Source organism: Aedes albopictus, chromosome 1 (genome assembly GCF_035046485.1).
Source record: "Aedes albopictus strain Foshan chromosome 1, AalbF5, whole genome shotgun sequence".
Classification (NCBI taxonomy): Eukaryota; Metazoa; Arthropoda; class Insecta; order Diptera; family Culicidae; genus Aedes; species Aedes albopictus.
In genome coordinates, this window is record NC_085136.1 from 242,259,904 (window position 1) to 242,278,931 (window position 19,028).

Sequence of the window (19,028 nt, forward strand, 5' to 3'; positions counted from 1 at the left end):
ATAGAAGAGCGTCGTTTTCAAAGTTCTTCAGGAAGTTGACAGCTATCTGGTGATTCAACAATTAGTTGGTAGCTCGCTGCTAGTTGCGGAGATTTATAGATTCCGGCGCAAAAAAAAAAAATGATTTGGCTTTATTTCAGCGATGCTGAAATTGCTTATTTCAGCGTTGCTGAAATTGCTTGTTTGCTTATAATGTAACACTATTGCCAAAGGTGCCCTCAACAACACAGCGTAAAATATTCCGCTACATGCGGTCTGTTTTCATTTATGTGGGCCCACGCAAGAAAAAATCACGCAACTTATTTTCGTGCAGGAGTCTAAACAGGTGGAATATCCGCAATGCGTGTCCATAACTTTATTTGGATATGCCGACGTTCTCTCTCGCCTTACAATTACGTCAAACCAGAGGAAGATTTCATCATAGCTTTCTTTCAATAAGAAGATGACATCGGAATGTTGCTTCAAGAAGCTATCAGCTCGCTATCCATGCGATTTCTGTGGAAATTTCCAGGAGCTCCATGGGAAAGTTTCTAGGAATTTCCTATGGAAAATAAGTGAAGTTTCCCTTTTCAACTGTTTTTTTTTTAATTTCCCGTCAACGACAGGCCACTAACAACATACAACCTTGATGATTTCGACATGTGACAATTAGTTAATAGGGCATAACGAACAAGCAATTTGTAGAATTCGCTAATCAACATTTATACCACTTGAATAATGTGCATGGACGGCAAGGAATTTCTGCACCTGTACGAGATATTGCAAGACAGGAAAAAGTTTCCTGGATCCATTAGGCGGGCGTTCTATTTCATATACAACTGTCAGTTGAACAACAGCCACAGTTATGTCCCATCTAGTTCGCGACTCTATCCCGGCCAACATCACCCTTCCACGGTGCCTGGCGTTCGTTAATCGAGTACAAAATCCCTTGGCCTTGCTAAAGACCGTAGATCAATGCGTTGGTTTCATCAACTGGGACTTCACCACCAAGCTCTCATACGCGAAACTTATCGCGGTCGTAATCATGTACGGCTACCTGCTGGTGTCCTTCGTCTGTGCCTTATTTCTGGTCGATCCAGCGGAAGTCCACCCGGATTACTACCTTAAAATGTGGTTTTTCATTGGAGCTGGCGTTGCTTGCTCATTACCCTGGATCACCATGTTCCCGGCTCGTCACCACTTCGGAAAGATCTTGGAATTCTTCACCGATCAATACCGCCTGGATCCGTATCACCCGCTGCGGGTTCGATCGCGGCCAATCGTTTTCCTCTGCTCGGCGTTCTTCTTCACGATCAACACCAGCATATCCGTGTTTTGGTGCATCCTTCTCCAAGGCAGTTGTCCAATGGTTTTCGCTTTCCGCTATTCGATCGTGGAACGGGTTTCTCCGATTGTGTACCTCGTGCAATGTTTCCACCTGGGAATGACGGCCAACGGGACTATGGTGACGGCGCTTACAATCCTGCTGGCCTTTATCGTGGAGTTTGATGTCCTTGGAGATGACCTGCGAGAGTGCTTCGATACCATGACAGTGGATATTATTCGTCGTGGCGTTGGACGGCATCAGCGACTGCTGGATATGGTGAACTTGTTTCGCGAGAAGATCAAACCGTACTTCTTGATTGCAATGGGGCTATACTTGTTCTTGGTGACGTTCTCTTGTTTTCTGCTGGTGGTTCAGCTGCGTGAAGGTGACTACCAGGCCCTACGGTTCAACGTGTTCAATGCGGCTATTTCGATTGTGAGCATTGTAATGCTTGGAGCCATCTGTGATGTGTTGGAAGATCGGGTACGTGGTCATTGAGATTTGACTTCCAAAACATTGCATTTTCATTTGCTATTCTACAGGTCAAACAAGTTGGCAAGCAGGTGTACGAGTCTGGGTGGCCGTTGAAACTTGTCTACAATCGGGAAAAACAGGACATCTATCGATGGCAGAAAAGCAGTCTGCTGATGGTCTTGGCACGTTCACAAAAGAAAGTTGGATTCACCGCTGGAAACATCTTCCAGATGTCCTCGGTTACCAGTATGCAGGCGCTGAAGTTGTGCTACACGGCGTTTACGATGTTGTGGAATGCTACAAATGATTAAACACCGTGTACGATGAGTAGGTGTGACGTAGATTCAAATATAATTCAAGCAATCAATTTTGATTTTAAGTAATTTAATGAAGGAAGGTCATTATTTTGGTAAAATCTTGATACACTTTACGGGGAAGATTCGGGGCACATTTCAAGAGGATGTTCTGAAAAACTACCTTAATATCCCTGGGAAGTTTTGGGGAATATTCAGAGGAACATCTGTGATATTTCATTAAAGACATTCTGGTAAACTAATTTAGAAAGGAAGTTGTGCTCTGAAAAACATCTCGAGGAAGGTCAGGGAAGCTTTTCAGTCAGGAGCAGCAGGGGAGGTAATGATTTCAGGGGTCTATCAGAGAGGTCTATTCAGTTTTGAGATTCTTCTCCAGGAAGTTCCGGAGAAACTGCTCCAAGAAGTTCCGGGAACCTTCCCGAAGAAGTTCCGGGAAGCTTCCCCAGGAAGTTCCGGGAAACTTCCCCAGGAAGTTCCGGGAAACTTCTCCAGGAAGTTCCGGGAAACTTCCCCAGGAAGTTCCAGGAAACTTCCCCAGGAAGTTCCAGGAAACTTCCCCAGGAAGTTCCAGGAAACTTCCCCAGGAAGTTCCAGGAAACTTCCCCAGGAAGTTCCAGGAAACTTCCCCAGGAAGTTCCAGGAAACTTCCCCAGGAAGTTCCAGGAAACTTCCCCAGGAAGTTCCAGGAAACTTCCCCAGGAAGTTCCAGGAAACTTCCCCAGGAAGTTCCAGGAAACTTCCCCAGGAAGTTCCAGGAAACTTCCCCAGGAAGTTCCGGAAAACTTCTCCAGGAAGTTCCGGGAAACTTCCCCAGGAAGTTCCGGGAAACTTCCCCAGGAAGTTCCGGGAAACTTCCCCAGGAAGTTCCGGGAAACTTCCCCAGGAAGTTCCGGGAAACTTCCCCAGGAAGTTCCGGGAAACTTCCCCAGGAAGTTCCGGGAAACTTCCCCAGGAAGTTCCGGGAAACTTCCCCAGGAAGTTCCGGGAAACTTCCCCAGGAAGTTCCGGGAAACTTCCCCAGGAAGTTCCGGGAAACTTCCCCAGAAAGTTCCGGGAAACTTCCTCAGAAAGTTCCGGGAAACTTCCCCAGAAAGTTCCGGGAAACTTCCCCAGGAAGTTCCGGGGAAACTTCCCCAGGAAGTTCTGGGGAAACTTCCCCAGGAAGTTCCGAGGAAACTTCCCCAGGAAGTTCCGGGGAAACTTCCCCAGGAAGTTCCGGGGAAACTTCCCCAGGAAGTTCCGGGGAAACTTCCCGAGGAAGTTCCGGAGAAACTTCCGAGGAAGTTCCGGGGAAACTTCCCCAGGAAGTTCCGGGGAAACTTCCCCAGGAAGTTCCGGGGAAACTTCCCCAGGAAGTTCCGGGGAAACTTCCCCAGGAAGTTCCGGGGAAACTTCCCCAGGAAGTTCCGGGGAAACTTCCCCAGGAAGTTCCGGGGAAACTTCCCCAGGAAGTTCCGGGGAAACTTCCCCAGGAAGTTCCGGGGAAACTTCCCCAGGAAGTTCCGGGGAAACTTCCCCAGGAAGTTCCGGGGAAACTTCCCCAGGAAGTTCCGGGGAAACTTCCCCAGGAAGTTCCGGGGAAACTTCCCCAGGAAGTTCCGGGGAAACTTCCCCAGGAAGTTCCGGGGAAACTTCCCCAGGAAGTTCCGGGGAAACTTCCCCAGGAAGTTCCGGGGAAACTTCCCCAGGAAGTTCCGGGGAAACTTCCCCAGGAAGTTCCGGGGAAACTTCCCCAGGAAGTTCCGGGGAAACTTCCCCAGGAAGTTCCGGGGAAACTTCCCCAGGAAGTTCCGGGGAAACTTCCCCAGGAAGTTCCGGGGAAACTTCCCCAGGAAGTTCCGGGGAAACTTCCCCAGGAAGTTCCGGGGAAACTTCCCCAGGAAGTTCCGGGGAAACTTCCCCAGGAAGTTCCGGGGAAACTTCCCCAGGAAGTTTCGGGGAAACTTCCCCAGGAAGTTTCGGGGAAACTTCCCCAGGAAGTTTCGGGGAAACTTCCCCAGGAAGTTTCGGGGAAACTTCCCCAGGAAGTTTCGGGGAAACTTCCCCAGGAAGTTTCGGGGAAACTTCCCCAGGAAGTTTCGGGGAAACTTCCCCAGGAAGTTTCGGGGAAACTTCCCCAGGAAGTTTCGGGGAAACTTCCCCAGGAAGTTTCGGGGAAACTTCCCCAGGAAGTTTCGGGGAAACTTCCCCAGGAAGTTTCGGGGAAACTTCCCCAGGAAGTTTCGGGGAAACTTCCCCAGGAAGTTTCGGGGAAACTTCCCCAGGAAGTTTCGGGGAAACTTCCCCAGGAAGTTTCGGGGAAACTTCCCCAGGAAGTTTCGGGGAAACTTCCCCAGGAAGTTTCGGGGAAACTTCCCCAGGAAGTTCCGGGGAAACTTCCCCAGGAAGTTCCGGGGAAACTTCCCCAGGAAGTTCCGGGGAAACTTCCCCAGGAAGTTCCGGGGAAACTTCCCCAGGAAGTTCCGGGGAAACTTCCCCAGGAAGTTCCGGGGAAACTTCCCCAGGAAGTTCCGGGGAAACTTCCCCAGGAAGTTCCGGGGAAACTTCCCCAGGAAGTTCCGGGGAAACTTCCCCAGGAAGTTCCGGGGAAACTTCCCCAGGAAGTTCCGGGGAAACTTCCCCAGGAAGTTCCGGGGAAACTTCCCCAGGAAGTTCCGGGGAAACTTCCCCAGGAAGTTCCGGGGAAACTTCCCCAGGAAGTTCCGGGGAAACTTCCCCAGGAAGTTCCGGGGAAACTTCCCCAGGAAGTTCCGGGGAAACTTCCCCAGGAAGTTCCGGGGAAACTTCCCCAGGAAGTTCCGGGGAAACTTCCCCAGGAAGTTCCGGGGAAACTTCCCCAGGAAGTTCCGGGGAAACTTCCCCAGGAAGTTCCGGGGAAACTTCCCCAGGAAGTTCCGGGGAAACTTCCCCAGGAAGTTCCGGGGAAACTTCCCCAGGAAGTTCCGGGGAAACTTCCCCAGGAAGTTCCGGGGAAACTTCCCCAGGAAGTTCCGGGGAAACTTCCCCAGGAAGTTCCGGGGAAACTTCCCCAGGAAGTTCCGGGGAAACTTCCCCAGGAAGTTCCGGGGAAACTTCCCCAGGAAGTTCCGGGGAAACTTCCCCAGGAAGTTCCGGGGAAACTTCCCCAGGAAGTTCCGAGAAACTTCCCCAGGAAGTTCCGGAAACTTCCTCAGGAAGTTCCGGGAAACTTCCCCAGGAAGTTCCGGGAAACTTCCCCAGGAAGTTCCGGGGAAACTTCCCCAGGAAATTCCGGGGAAACTTCCCCAGGAAGTTCCGGGGAAACTTCCCCAGGAAGTTCCGGGGAAACTTCCCCAGGAAGTTCCGGGGAAACTTCCCCAGGAAGTTCCGGGGAAACTTCCCCAGGAAGTTCCGGGGAAACTTCCCCAGGAAGTTCCGGGGAAACTTCCCCAGGAAGTTCCGGGGAAACTTCCCCAGGAAGTTCCGGGGAAACTTCCCCAGGAAGTTCCGGGGAAACTTCCCCAGGAAGTTCCGGGGAAACTTCCCCAGGAAGTTCCGGGGAAACTTCCCCAGGAAGTTCCGGGGAAACTTGTCCAGGAAGTTCCGTGGAGATACTAGAGTCTTGTCAAGGGATGTTCTAGGAAGCTTCAAAGCAACAAATGATATTCATTTTATTAGAATGTTTTGGACCGCAACAGAATTATCTTTACGATCTAATTCTGAGCTCCATCCGACTCACTGGTGGCATTCCACAGGATCGTGAACGCCGTGTAGAACATCTTCAAAGCCTGCATACTGGTAACGGTTGACATTTCGATAATTCCGGCACAGGTGAACCCAACCTTTCGCTGCGCCCGGACGGTGATCATCAATATGCTGGACTTCTGGCGTAGAAAAGCTTTCCTGTGTCCCCGAGAGCTATCAAACTTCGACGGCCAATCGGAGCCGTACACTTGGTTGCCAACATCCCGAACCTGTAATAGGAATGCTGTAAGTTTTGCTGTCAGAGGACGTTAGATTTTGTTGACTTGATACCCTATCTTCCAGCATGTCGCAGATTTTTCCGTACAGCAGGATGGATACGATGGACATGCTTGCGTTGATCACGTTGAACCGTAAGGCCTGGAAATCACCTTGCCGCAACTGGACTACCAAGAGAAGGCAAGAGAACGTCACCAGGAAGAAGTACAAGCTCATCGCAATCATGAAGTATGACTTGCTTTTTTCTCGAAAAAGGGTCACCATTTCCAGCAGACGTTGATGACGTTCCACGCACAGCCGTATTTCATCCTGGTTGGAGCTGTTGAAGGCCTCCCGGAAGTCCCATCCCAGGATGTCGAACTCCACGATGAAAACAAGCAGCGTGGTGAGGATTGTCAGGGTAGTTGCGTTGGCGACCATCCCGTTCAGGAAGGTCTCCACGGGGTACAGTATTAGGGAGAGAAAGTCAACAATGGGATGACGGAATACGTAGTCCGTTGGGCAGCTGCCCATAAGAAGGACGGTCCAGAAGGCGGAGACGCTGGTGTTGATGGAGAAGAAGTACGCCGAGCACAGGAATACCACTGGTCTCGACCGAACTCGGAGCGGTTGATAGGGCTTCTGACGGGTAAGATCGGTGAGATGTTTGATGATTCCAGCGAAATGGTGGCGCGATGGGATGACAGCTATCCACCGTGACAGGCAAGAAGCTCCCGCTCCAATGAAAAACCACATGCGAATGTAAAGCTCCGGATGGACGTCTTCTGGATTGATGAGAAACATGATACAGATGCTGCAAATTACGTAGTAGGTGTAGATGAAGACCATTAAAAAGAGCTTTAGGTAGGACAGCTTGGTGGTGAAGTCCCAGGTCATGAAACCCAGCCATCGATCGACGACCTTTTGTAAGGCCAACGGGTCTTGGATGCGATTGAGGAATCCCAAGCATTGCGGAAGTACTATATTTGCAGGGAAGGATCCTTTAACCGCGTTGGACATGACGGCAACTAGAGTACTACTAAGTTGATTGTAGAGTGTCGGATTAGCGTTATGATGACTAGGAGAAGGTCTTTTGAGAACTGATTTTAAAGGCTTTCGTTTTATCAAGAGTCATGATTATAACCAATTTGAACGGTAATTAGTTGGAAACTTTTCGTTGACTGTTGCGTGCTGTCTATCGACATCGTCATCTTCACCTGTATCAAATTTTAAATTTTCCCTGGCACGAAACAGATGACTCAAAATAAACGAAATGTTGTATCCATTTTAAAAATTGATAATATTTTTAACATCCCTCAAAATAATTTATAACTATAATTCAATTCAAATTCTTGCCGCATTTTATTCGAAGCCAGTGATTTGATCGAAACGTCAGCGTGCAATAGTGGGCTCTCCATCAATCCAACTAGTCCTGAACCATGTTCATCAAGAGCGTGAACGCCGAGTAGCACATGTTGATCACGTTCATGCAGGTAACGATCGACATGGCGTAGATGTCTCCACAAGTAAACTTTATTCTCTTCTGCGACCGCATCAGAATCATCAGCAAGTTTTTCTTCATTGATCGGTCCAGACAGATGCTTTTAGACCATCCCGAGCTGAATACTTGATCGCTAATCTCTGTCACCTGAAATGGTAACGACTACAGTGTGCAGAAACTCTACCCCCTCGATCTTGGAAGCACCTACCTTGAGTTCCAAAAAGTCACAGAACAGCCCAAATAGCAGTAGACAGAACAAGGCCGTCGTCAGGTTGGTCATCGTGTAGACCATCTGATTGTCTCCGGTCTTCAGCTGGATAACCAACATCACACAGCAGAACGTGATCGAGAAGAAGTAGATCTGAAGCGACAGCAGCAGGTACATCTTCAACTTATCCCGAAAGAGCATCACCATTTCCAGTAACCGCTGATGCCGTCGAACGCAACTCTTCAGGTCGTCCAGCTTCCACTCGTCGAACGCCCGCCGAAAATCCTCTCCAAGAATCTCGAACTCCACCGCAAACACCAACAGCGTAGTGAAGGTGTTGATCTGCGATACGTTCGCCGTCAACCCAATCAACACGATCTCCACCGGGAAGAATACGTAGGCCAAAACCTTCACGAACCAGCTACTAGCAGCGTAAGCGATGGAACTGGTAAAAATCAACGTCGCGGACCAGACCACAGTTTGACTCACATTCGTGGTCCAGTGAATGATAGAGTACAGCACAATCCTCGGCCGATAGCGAACTCTAGTCGGATGATCAACCCCCCTTCGCTGCAGATCCATCAGGAATTCGATAACCTTCGCCAGATGGCGCCGTTCAATGGCCAAGACGTACCACTGCGAGAAACAAGAACATCCGCCACCAACCAGGAACCACATGCCGAAGAAATGGTCCAGCGGTACTTCGGTCGGATTGATCCGGGCCAGGCACAGGCACGACAAGGTGTAATACGCTCCGGTGAAAGCCAACAGGAGAAGTTTTGCCCGGGTGAAGGCAGATTTTGTATCCCAGTGGATGAATCCGATGCAGCGATCCAGCAGTTGCTGGAAGGCGAATGGGTCCCGGAGGTTGCCAAGAATTGGGAAGGCTGGGGGGTTCTGAAGGAAATCCGTACGGGCGGACATGGTGGTTGATGAAGTCAGCCGTCCGGATTGAGAATGATTGCTGTGGGTTCGACTGGTTGATGGGTTAGAAGAATACATGTCTCGGCACAGCGTAGTTGAATACTTGGAATCTATTAATTGGCAGCGTGTGCAATTTTTTTGCAGGTCGGTTACGATTGTGAACTGTGAAATACTAATGACTCCAAATGATGTTAGGCTGGATGTTAATTGAATTAATTGAATGTGAGTTTACTGTACCTGGCGGAAGTATTCAATGTGGTTGGGGTGCATATTTTTAGAAACCATACTGAAAGAGTCAAACACGTTGCCTGGAACCCTCTTGAGAAGTCAAGGTATACACATAAGAGGCCTAATTAGGATATGACGTACACCGTTTGGTTGAACATTAATACTTTGTTTGAACTTCTCCAAGTCTGTTCACATGACCACAGCCAACGTGTCTTATCCTCGGTTCTGATAAGCACTCAGCATACATATTTTCAATATTGAGCTCCATCTTCTTTCTTATACATTCTGCTCCCTTTTTTCGACACCTCACACTACTCCTAGGCTTTCTGCTTTATTCATTTCTTCAATTCTTTTACTTTTTTTTTATCCTTCAACCAAGTTGGAAGTTGGTACAAGAAGATTTCACGAAGAAACGTCATGGGGGTACCAGAAGGTGCTAGGGGCGTTTAAGAACAGACTTGTTAGAATCCCAAAATGGCCACCACGATGGCCGACTTTGGCACCTACTCACGATCCATGGTCTCAAGGGCACTTTCAAGGGTCTCATGGGGGTTCCAGTAAGCATCCAGGGTGCTTAAGGTGCAATCATGGGGGTCCCAAGGGCTCAGGGAATACTGGGAGGTCTTAGGGGTGTGAGAAGGTTTCTCAGGGGGCTCTAGGGTATCCCAGAAGGCTCCAGGAGGCCTCAGGACAATTCAAGGGGTCTCAGTGGCGTTACAAGGGTCTCAGGAGTGTTTCAGGGAGTGTCAGAGCATAGTAGGGGTTTTCGATGGGATTCCAGAGGGATCTCAGGGGCGTTCCAGGGGGTCTAAGATGCATTTAAGGAAGTGTCACGGACGTTTCATGGGGTTCCAGTGGTTCTTTGGAGCACTTCATATTCATACAATTGAAACACTCCTGAAATTTCCGTCATCCCTATGAAATGCCCCTGACCGCCCTGAGAACCCTTCAGAAAAAAAACCCTTAAAACCCTTTGAAGCGGTCCTGAAATGCCGGCAACCTCCATAATCCGATTGAAAGGCCCTTGAAATCCCTGTAATCAATTTGAAATGCCCCTGTAATACCTTGGAACGCCTTTCAAAGACTGCAGAAACCATCTGAAACGCACCGGAAAACCTCTTGAAGGTCCCCTGAAATGCTATCAAACGCCACTGAGGCCCCTTGGAACCCCCTTTTTGGCATCTCCAGGAACTTCGTAATAACTACCTTGATCCCATTTCAAATGCCCTGGAGCACGACTTGTTCGCGCGAACTTAATTTCCTCATTAAATTTGTAAATCGAGTCACACAATTCCCTTTTTATGCCCTTTTTAATTTATGCCTCCAGCCTATGGCATAAAAAAATGCTACTGTTTCTATACTTTCTCTGTATAATCAGATCAGATCGGTCGTGTTCTACTCCAAACTGTGACATTTGAAAATATCAAATTGAAATTTTAGCAAATTTCACTTGCGAAGAGTCTCGCTCCAAATAAAATAAAACTTTGCTAAGCGTTGTTCGTTTATGTTGTATTAGAAATATTCTTCATTTTTGTTCGGTTTTTAATTGTTTCGGCAATTTATTTGAAAATTCCTATGATAAATTGTGTCAGCATTCTTGTAAATTGTAAATGCCTTCGAAAAATTTCTTTGGAGTTTTGCTTGGTAATTCCTACGCAATTCTTACAGAATTTCTTATTTGAATTTTTGAGAATTTTTCCGGTACTTTGACAATTCTTTCCTCAAATTACTTTCAAAGTTCCTCTGGCAATTCCTTCGAAAATCCGTATGTATTTAGGACTTACATCGGCATTTGTTCAGGTATTTGTTTTATGAAATTTGTTTCGTAATTTTGTGAAACATTGAAATACTGTTGGTAATTCCTTTTTAAATTTTTTGATCAATTTATTTGGAAATTCCTTTGATGGATCGTCCGGGATTTGTTTTGCATTTTGTGTCGTTTTGAAATCTCTTTGACGATTTATTTAGGAAATTGTTTTCTGTAATTACTTCGGCAACTCATTTCGTCGTTTGTGAGTTTGGCTTTAGAAGTTCCTAAGAGAATTCTTTCAGTAGTTCCTCCAGGAAATTCTTAAAAAATTGCTGATGGAATTATTGGAAAAGATCTTTGTTTGAAAAGTCTTTTGGACTTTTTCGCGATAATTCAAACACCAATTCAACAAGGTTTTTTAAGGATTTCGTTTGTGTTTTTGTTTTCAAGAGTTCTATAGAAACCTTTTCTAGAGTACTGAATTCTCCCAGGAATTCATTACTGATTTTTTCTCAAAATACTTCTTAAAATTCCTCCGGTGATTCATACAAAAGTTCTCAGCTCCCGAGAAGTCATCTGAAAATTCCCTCTAAAATGAATACTTTCCAAATAAAGATCTTTTCGAAGGAGTTCATTTGCGAATTGTTTGAGGAATGTTTCCAAATACTATGTGTGTAATATATTCGTAAATTTGTTCAGCAGTTTCTCCGCAAGAGCTTTCAAAAGAGCATCCGAGAATTCGGTCGGAAATGCCATCAAGATTTTTTTAGAAATTCCTTCAAGAACGTCTTCAGGAATTCTTTCTCAAGTTCTACGGAAAATTCCCCCGAGGGTTCAACTGCATCTCCCAAGATTTATGAAAATATTTCCTTTAAAAGTTCTTTCGAATGACTCTCCACGTAGCATTACATAACATTTGTTCTAAGAGTTCGTTCGGAGTTTTTCCGGCAATTCTGTGACGACTGCATCCACAAATTCTTTCTTTCTTCCAGGAATTTTATTAAAAATATTCTAGGTGTTCTTTGAAGAATTCTTTCAGGAGCTTCTAGTCCTCAATATTCTTACAACTTGCAATTCTGTAAGTGTTATAGCTTCATGTACTTCTCCTGTAGTTTCTCCGAGGATTACTTCAGGAAATCGTCTGGGAATTCTTTCAGGAATTTCCCCAGCATTCTCCATTAATTTTCTAGAATTTCTTACAGAAGGTCCACTAGGAACTTTTCAGAACTTTTCAGAGGTTTCTCCCAATATTCTTTCGAGAATATCTTCGAAGGAAGCTCTTCCAATAGTTTATCTATAAGTTCTCATTACAAGAAGTTCGTATGGAGTTCTTTTAAAAATTCTTCAATGACTTCAAGAATTCTTTCAGAAGCTTCTGTAAGATTTTTTTAAAAACCTCTTAGAGGATTCACTCAGGATACTTACGAGAATTCTTTCTGATGATACTCCAAGAATTATTTGAGACGCTCATCTGGTAATTGCTTCGTAAGTAATTTTGAGAATGTCATGTGAACTCCTGGTGGAATTATCGTTTTTCCGCAAAAAAGAACTCACAATTGAAATTCTCTATTAAAAATTTCAAGAGAAATTTTTCAAAACAAACTTTTGACAAAACTCCTGAAGAACTTTGTGGAGAATTTGCAAAGATACTCCTGAAGAAATTTTAAAGGAAATAGTGTAAAAATTTTGGAATAAACGTTTAAATGGATATTTGGATAGTCCAGAGGAAAACGTGCTGAGGAACTTTGAAATTCGCGAAGAAAATCTTGGACTATTATTCCGGGTTGAATAACTCCCAGAGGAAACTTTGAAAGGGTTTCTGAATAAATTGCAGAAGGAACTACTGGATTAAGTCATGGATAAATGTTTGACAAACCATGGAAGAGGTCCAGAGGTACTTTTCAGGAAATTTTAGAAAAAGTCCCAAAGGAATCCTTGGTGGCTTTCCTGAAGTACACCGCTTCAAGGGCTTCTCTTCCCGGTGAAATTTTTGGAAGAATTTCCAGCGAAATTCCGGGTTTTCTCTAGAAAGGTACTGGAAAAAGTGTCATTGAAATTCTCAGATGATTTTCATACAGAACTCTGTGAAATCTTGTTTGAGTAACTACATGGAACCATTACCGAAGAAACTTCTGGAAGAGTTTCCGTCGATTCCCCGGCCAAACTTTCGCAAGAATCTCCGGAATAACTAGAACAGCTTACGGAAGAATTGTCAGAGCAACTTTCAAAATATTACCAGCTAAAACTTCTGAAAGAGATCCCGGAGGAATCACAGGTAGAATCCCCGCAGAAACTTTCAGAACAAGTCGCGGAAGCATTTCTGGATTTGTTTCCGGAGGAACTTCTAGATGAGTTCTCGAAGAACTTTCTGGTAAAATTTACATTGGAATTTTTCGGAGAATTTCTACAAGAACTACCGGTAGAATAATCAGGGGAGTTTTCAAAAATAAAAACTGCTCTCTGAGTCGAATTTTTGAAGGAACTTCTAGAAGAATTCTCGGAAGAATTTCTAGCAAAACTTCTGGAATTGCTTAGAAAGGTGCTGGAAGAGCTGTCGTCGAAAGTCTCAGAAGGTTTCCGTACAAAACTTCTGGGAAAATTCTATTTCCAATAAAACTTCGGGTAGAGGTTTCTCAGAGTATCCAGATTAACTTTTGAGAGATATCCTGAAGGAATCTCTTGAATAATTCCTGGGGGAACCTTTGGTACAACTCACGAATGAATTTCTGGGTTAGTTCCTGGTACAACTTCAAGAAGAAATGCATCGTAGGAATTCCTTCAAGAATACCCAGGACAGAATCTCAAAAAAAATTCTAAAGGATCTACCCGAAGAATGCTCATTAGTTAGGGAAGTTTTCAAGAACCATTCCGGAGCAACTTGATATAATTTTCGGAGAAATTTCTGGAGTAGTTCTGGGAGGAACCTACGGAAGAATTTCCGATGGATCTTTTGGAAGAACTTCTGGTCGAATTCTTGGAGGAACTTATTAGTCTTGGAAGAATCATCAGAGAAACTTCAGGAAGAGTACCCGGGAAAACATTCAACTGTTTTTATATAAATTATGCTCTCCCTTGTAGTTATTGGGCACAAACGCGAGTGTATTGTGGATTGGAATCAAAGCTGAAAGAGAGATAGTTTTTGAAAGTAGGAATTAGTGCTCGGGTTCAGTTTGGCTTCCTCGTCCGCAGAATCATAACCTGTTCTGTGACTTAGTTGGTTGAAGCGCTGGTCTAGCGAATACGGAGTCGTGGGTTCGAATCTCACCAGATCGTGATTTTTTTTTTCACAAATTCATCTCTTAATTTGTCAATTAGCAACATTCTGTGCCTTCTAACAGCAAGTTTTTTTGTTTTTTTTTTTTTGAGAATTACTGGAAGAACGTCTAGAAGTATTTCGATAATTAGATTTTCCGAAGAAGAAATTTCTGAACATTTAGTAGAAATCCCGGATAAAGTTCTGAAAGAACTCTCGAACGAACGCATGAATGAGAATATGAAGAAATTTCTCGAAGAATTTCCGAGGCAACTTATGGAAGAGATCACGGAAGAACTCCTGAAAAATTTCTACAAGAAATTACTTGTTGAAATTTTTGTCCTGGAAAATTTTCGACGTAACTCATAGTGAGTTCGTAGAAGATTTCGCGGTGGATCGTCTTGAGGAATTCCTGACGAAACTTCTAGAATAACTTCCTATGAAAATCCTTGAGAAATTCCTAGTGAAACTCTTATAAGAATTGCCTTCCCGGAAATTCCCGGTGAAATTCTAGAAAAAAAGCAGGAGAACTACCCAACCATGTTTTGTAAATTTTTATGTTATATTTTGAAACAGTTTTCGAGGAAGTTTTGGACAACTTTTCTGAGAAGTTTTGGAGAATTTTTGGGTCAACTCCGGGGAAACTTCTCTGACAAGTACTAGAGATTAGCACATATACGGTTCTCAGAATTATTCTACACAGTTTCTTGCAAGTTTTAGAGAATTTTCTAGGAAAGTTCTGGAGATCTTCTCATGTCATATTCGAATGACTGTTTAGTCAAGTTATGTAAAATTTTCGAATTCTTGGAAAAAATCTAGGCAGAGTTTACCAGGCATGCTCAAGAAAGCATCGCTGTCAGCTTCAAGAGACTTTTCTAAGTAAATTGACAGAACCTTCCCAAATAAGTTTTAGAAAACATCCAAGTAATTTAGGTCGGACTTTGTATACAAGTTATGGAGAAATTTTTATGCAAGTTAAAAAAACATTTCATGAAAATTCTGAAAAACTTGCCTGACAAGCAGGGATGCCAGGTGAAATTTCCAAATGTCTTCACAAGGCACGCTAAAATGTTTTCACATGTCTTCACACCCCATATTGTAGCTTTAGTATAAAATTAATGTTAAAAGTCAAAATTTATGCCATGTTCTCACTTCTCTCTCTCTCTTCTTGGCGTAACGTCCTCACTGGGACAAAGCCTGCTTCTCAGCTTAGTGTTCTATGAGCACTTCCACAGTTTTTAACTGAGAGCTTCCTCTGCCAATGACCATTTTGCATGTGTATATCGTGTGGCAGGCACGAAGATACTCTATGCCCAAGGAAGTCAAGGAAATTTCCTTTACGAAAAGATCCTGGACCGACCGGGAATCGAACCCGTCACCCTCAGCATGGTCATGCTGAATACCCGTGCGTTTACCGCCTCGGCTATATGTTCTCACTTAGCTTTATATTAAATAATATACCGTGAGGTCATCTACCAATAATGCATCATTCTCTCCAGAATTTCCATGGCAATTTTAAAGAGTTTTCCCGATAATACCTAAACAAGTTCTTCGGATTTATTTCGGATTTATTTCATTTATTTATTTAACGAGATTCCAAGAAAATCCGAGAATTTCCCTAGGAATTCCTTTGCGAATTCCTCGAAAATTCTTCCAGGAAGTCCTCGCGAATACTTTCAGAAAATCCCTGGGAATTCATCGTGGAGTTTTTCGGGAATTCCCCCACTCCCCCAGATCATCCACGGAAATTCCCCCAAGTGGTCCTCGAAATTTCCCCCTGGAGTTCCTCGCGAATTCCTGCAGAAGAACGTCAGCAAATCATCTTGCAGATCTCGGCAGTTCCTCCAAAAGATCCTCAGGAATTCCTCCAAGAGATCCTCAGGAGTTCTGCCAGAAGTTCCTCGAGAACTCCTCTAGCAGTTCCACCGGAATTTTTTCATAAGTTTCCCAAGAATTTTTTCAGGAGTTTAGTTTCCCGAGAATTCTCCCAGGAGAATTGTAGAAGAATCTGCAAGTTCCTCCAGAAGTTCCTCGGGAAATTCTACAGAAGCTTTCGGCAATTCATTCCGGACTTCCTCGGGAATTCCTCCAGGAGTTTTTCGGGAACTTCTCAAGAAACTCTTAGGAAATTCCTCCACAAGATCTTCGGGAACTTTTCTAGGAGTTCATCGGGGATTCCTCTATAACATCCTCGGAAAACCCTTCAGGAGTTTCTCGGGAATTCATCCAGGAGATCCTTGGAAATCCTTCAGGAAGTCTTCGGCAATTACTACAGAAGTTCCTTGGAAATTAATGTCGGAGTTCCTCGGGAATTTCCCAGAAGCTTAATCGGGAATTCCTCCAGAAGCTCATCGGGAATCCCGTCATGAATTCTTTGAAAAGTTTGTCGGGGAATCCTCCTGTAGATCCCTGGGAATTCCTCCAGGAATTTGTCAGAAAATCCTCCAGGCAATCTTCGGGAGTTCTTACAGAATTCCTTCTGAAGATCCTTGGGCATTCCTCTATAAGTTTGGTAAGAATTCCATCAGAAGCTTCTCGAGAATTCTCTAAGAGCTCCTCGGCATTTTCTCCAAAAGTTCCCCGGAAATTCATCCAGGAATTCCTTGGCAATTCTTCCAGGAGTTCCTCGGAAATTCCTACAGGAGTTTCTCGGGAATTCTTCTAGGAGGTCGAATCGAATCGAAATCGAATCGAATCGAGAATTCTTGCAAGAGTTTTGGGAATTACTGCAGGAGAACCTCGGGAGTTCCTCCAGGAATTGCTCGAGAACTACTCTAGCAGTTCCACGGAAATTCCTCCCGGAGCTCCTCGGTAATTCTTCCAGGAGTTCCACGAGAATTCCTCCCGGAGCTACTCGAAAACTCCTTCAGATGATCATCGAAAAATCCTCCTGGAGTTTGTCGGAAATTTCCTCAGGAAACCGACGAGAATCTTCAACAATTCATTTACGAGTTCCATTTGCATTCATCCAAGGATCCTCAGGAATTCCTTCAATAGATCCTCTGGAATTTCTACAGGAGATTCTCGGTAAATTCCTTCCAAGAGTTTTTGGGCAATTCTTGCAGGAGTTCCTCGGAAATTTCTCCAGAAGTTCATCGAGAATTCGTTCAGGAATTCCTTAAAAAGTTTCTCGGGAAAATCTCCAGGAGTTCCTTGGGAATTCCTCTTGGGATTCCTCGGGAATATTCTGAATCCCTCCAAGAGTTTCACGTGCAGTTCTTCATTTTTTTTTTTTTTTTTTCCTCCCCTGTTGGGGAAATTAAGCCACTGCGTCCAATAGGCTGAACTTTTGTGGCATGTCCCGTTTTGATATTCGCATCTAGCCAGCTAATTACCATGTGTCAAGCAATCAGCTACTGCCACGACGCGTCGTCTCCCAGTCAGGTGCAATGGAATTGATAAACTCCAAGACCTTCCCAGGTTTTGCAGACCAGATCTCACTGGGTTGCAAGCAACCACTATTTAGAAATCTTTGCCTGCGCGTGTATAAAGCACCACAACTGCAAAGCAGATGTTCCGAGGTTTCACGTTCCGTATTACAGAAACGACAGATATCACTCTGAATATGGCCAATATTTTTCAAGTGATACCTGCTCGGGCAGTGTCCAGTTACTAGGCCAGTATATGTACATAGAGCTCTCTTGTTGAGCTCTAAGAGCTTTTTGGTTTTATAAGCATTTGGTGTTATAAATCGTTTTGACTGATTGCAATTTTTGACGTCCATCCAATTGGATATCACCCTCTGCTCAGCCCAGTGTTTCAGGTCCATTTTAATTGTACAGTTTGATATACCACAGAATGGTTCTGGGCCAGCAAACTGTAGATTGGAACCACTTTTAGCAAGCTCGTCTGCCATTTCATTTCCTTCAATGCCACCGTGACCTGGAACCCAGTATAAGTTTACTGAATTCCCTTGGCACAGCCTGCGCAGTGAAAGAATGCATTCCCAGACAAGCTTTGAAGTACATTTGTAAGCGCACAATGCTTTTAGTGCAGCTTGACTATCTGAGAAAATACAAATATTTGCATATCTGTATTTCCTCTCAAGGCAGATATTTGCGCATTTCAAAATAGCAAGAATCTCTGCTTGAAACACCGTAGGATAGTGTCCCATCGCCACTGAAATTTGTATTCCAGGGCCGTAGATTCCTGCTCCCGTTTTTATTCCAACTTTTGAGCCATCTGTATAGAATTTGATTGACCCTTGACGAACAGTGGGACCTCCGACTTCCCAATCTGCACGAGTTGTTTCGTGCAACTTATAAGGAACATCATGGTTCTCCACAGGTTTCATCCAGTCTTTAATCATTTTCATTACTGGCCTATTTTGGAAGTATTGTGAAATGCTCAGGTGACCTACAAGATCACCTGGCATAAACTTTTCAACTCGTTCAAATCTCAGCAATTCCTTCTCTGCTTCTAATTGCACGTACTCGTGCAAAGGTAGCAGATTGAGAATCGCATCTAAAGCTTTTGATGGTGTGCTTCGCATCGCTCCTGTAACAGCAATGGACGCAAGACGTTGAATTTTCGCAAGCTTGGATTGCGTGGTAGTCTCTTTTGTTTTTGGCCACCAGACAAACGAAGCATACGTCACTTTTGGGCGGATTATGGCAGTATAAATCCACATTATCATTTTTGGTTTCAAGCCCCACTTCCTGCCAATAGTTTTGGAGCATAACCAGAACGCACTTGTTGCCTTACCGATCACGGACTCAATTTGAGCATTCCAGTTCAGTTTGGCATCCAGTATCAAACCTAAGTATTTGACTCGATCACTAGGATGAATTTGTATCCCTCCAAGCCGAAAAGCTTTTAGGTTGATCTTCCTTCTCCTAGTGAAAGGGACAATTACGACTTTTGACGGGTTGATGCTAAGGCCCTCCTTAATACACCATGAATGTGTATAGTTTAGAGCCCTTTGCATTCTCTCCGAAACAGTTTCGTCATACTTTCCTCTCACTATTATGACTATATCGTCTGCAAAGCCCACAACTTCGAAACCTTTTTCCTTCAAGCTTCTTAGAAGATCGTCTACAACCAAGGACCACAATAGTGGTGAGAGGACTCCTCCTTGAGGGCAACCTTTCGTTGCCCTCACTGTTATAGACGAACTTCCCAGCTCAGAGGTGATTTCTCTTTTTGCAAGCAC

At 44.6% G+C, this 19,028-nt stretch overlaps 3 protein-coding genes across 3 annotated transcripts in view; 1 reads left to right on the forward strand and 2 right to left on the reverse strand.

The window, feature by feature from the left end:
- Positions 1 to 19,028, reverse strand: part of LOC109412274 (uncharacterized) — a 489,623-nt gene that overhangs the window by 140,882 nt on the left and 329,713 nt on the right. The window lies entirely within an intron of this gene.
- Positions 803 to 2,135, forward strand: LOC109412271 (uncharacterized). Its single transcript, XM_019685921.3, has 2 exons — positions 803 to 1,789; positions 1,849 to 2,135. The coding sequence occupies exons 1-2, from the start codon at positions 845 to 847 to the stop codon at positions 2,089 to 2,091; spliced, it is 1,188 nt and encodes a 395-aa protein (XP_019541466.3). The 5' UTR covers positions 803 to 844; the 3' UTR covers positions 2,092 to 2,135.
- LOC115259618 (uncharacterized) lies at positions 7,392 to 8,679 on the reverse strand. Its single transcript, XM_029860368.2, has 2 exons — positions 7,722 to 8,679; positions 7,392 to 7,660 (listed from the first exon to the last, which is right to left on the reverse strand). Exons 1-2 carry the CDS (start codon positions 8,643 to 8,645, stop codon positions 7,439 to 7,441), a joined length of 1,146 nt encoding a protein of 381 aa, XP_029716228.2. The 5' UTR covers positions 8,646 to 8,679; the 3' UTR covers positions 7,392 to 7,438.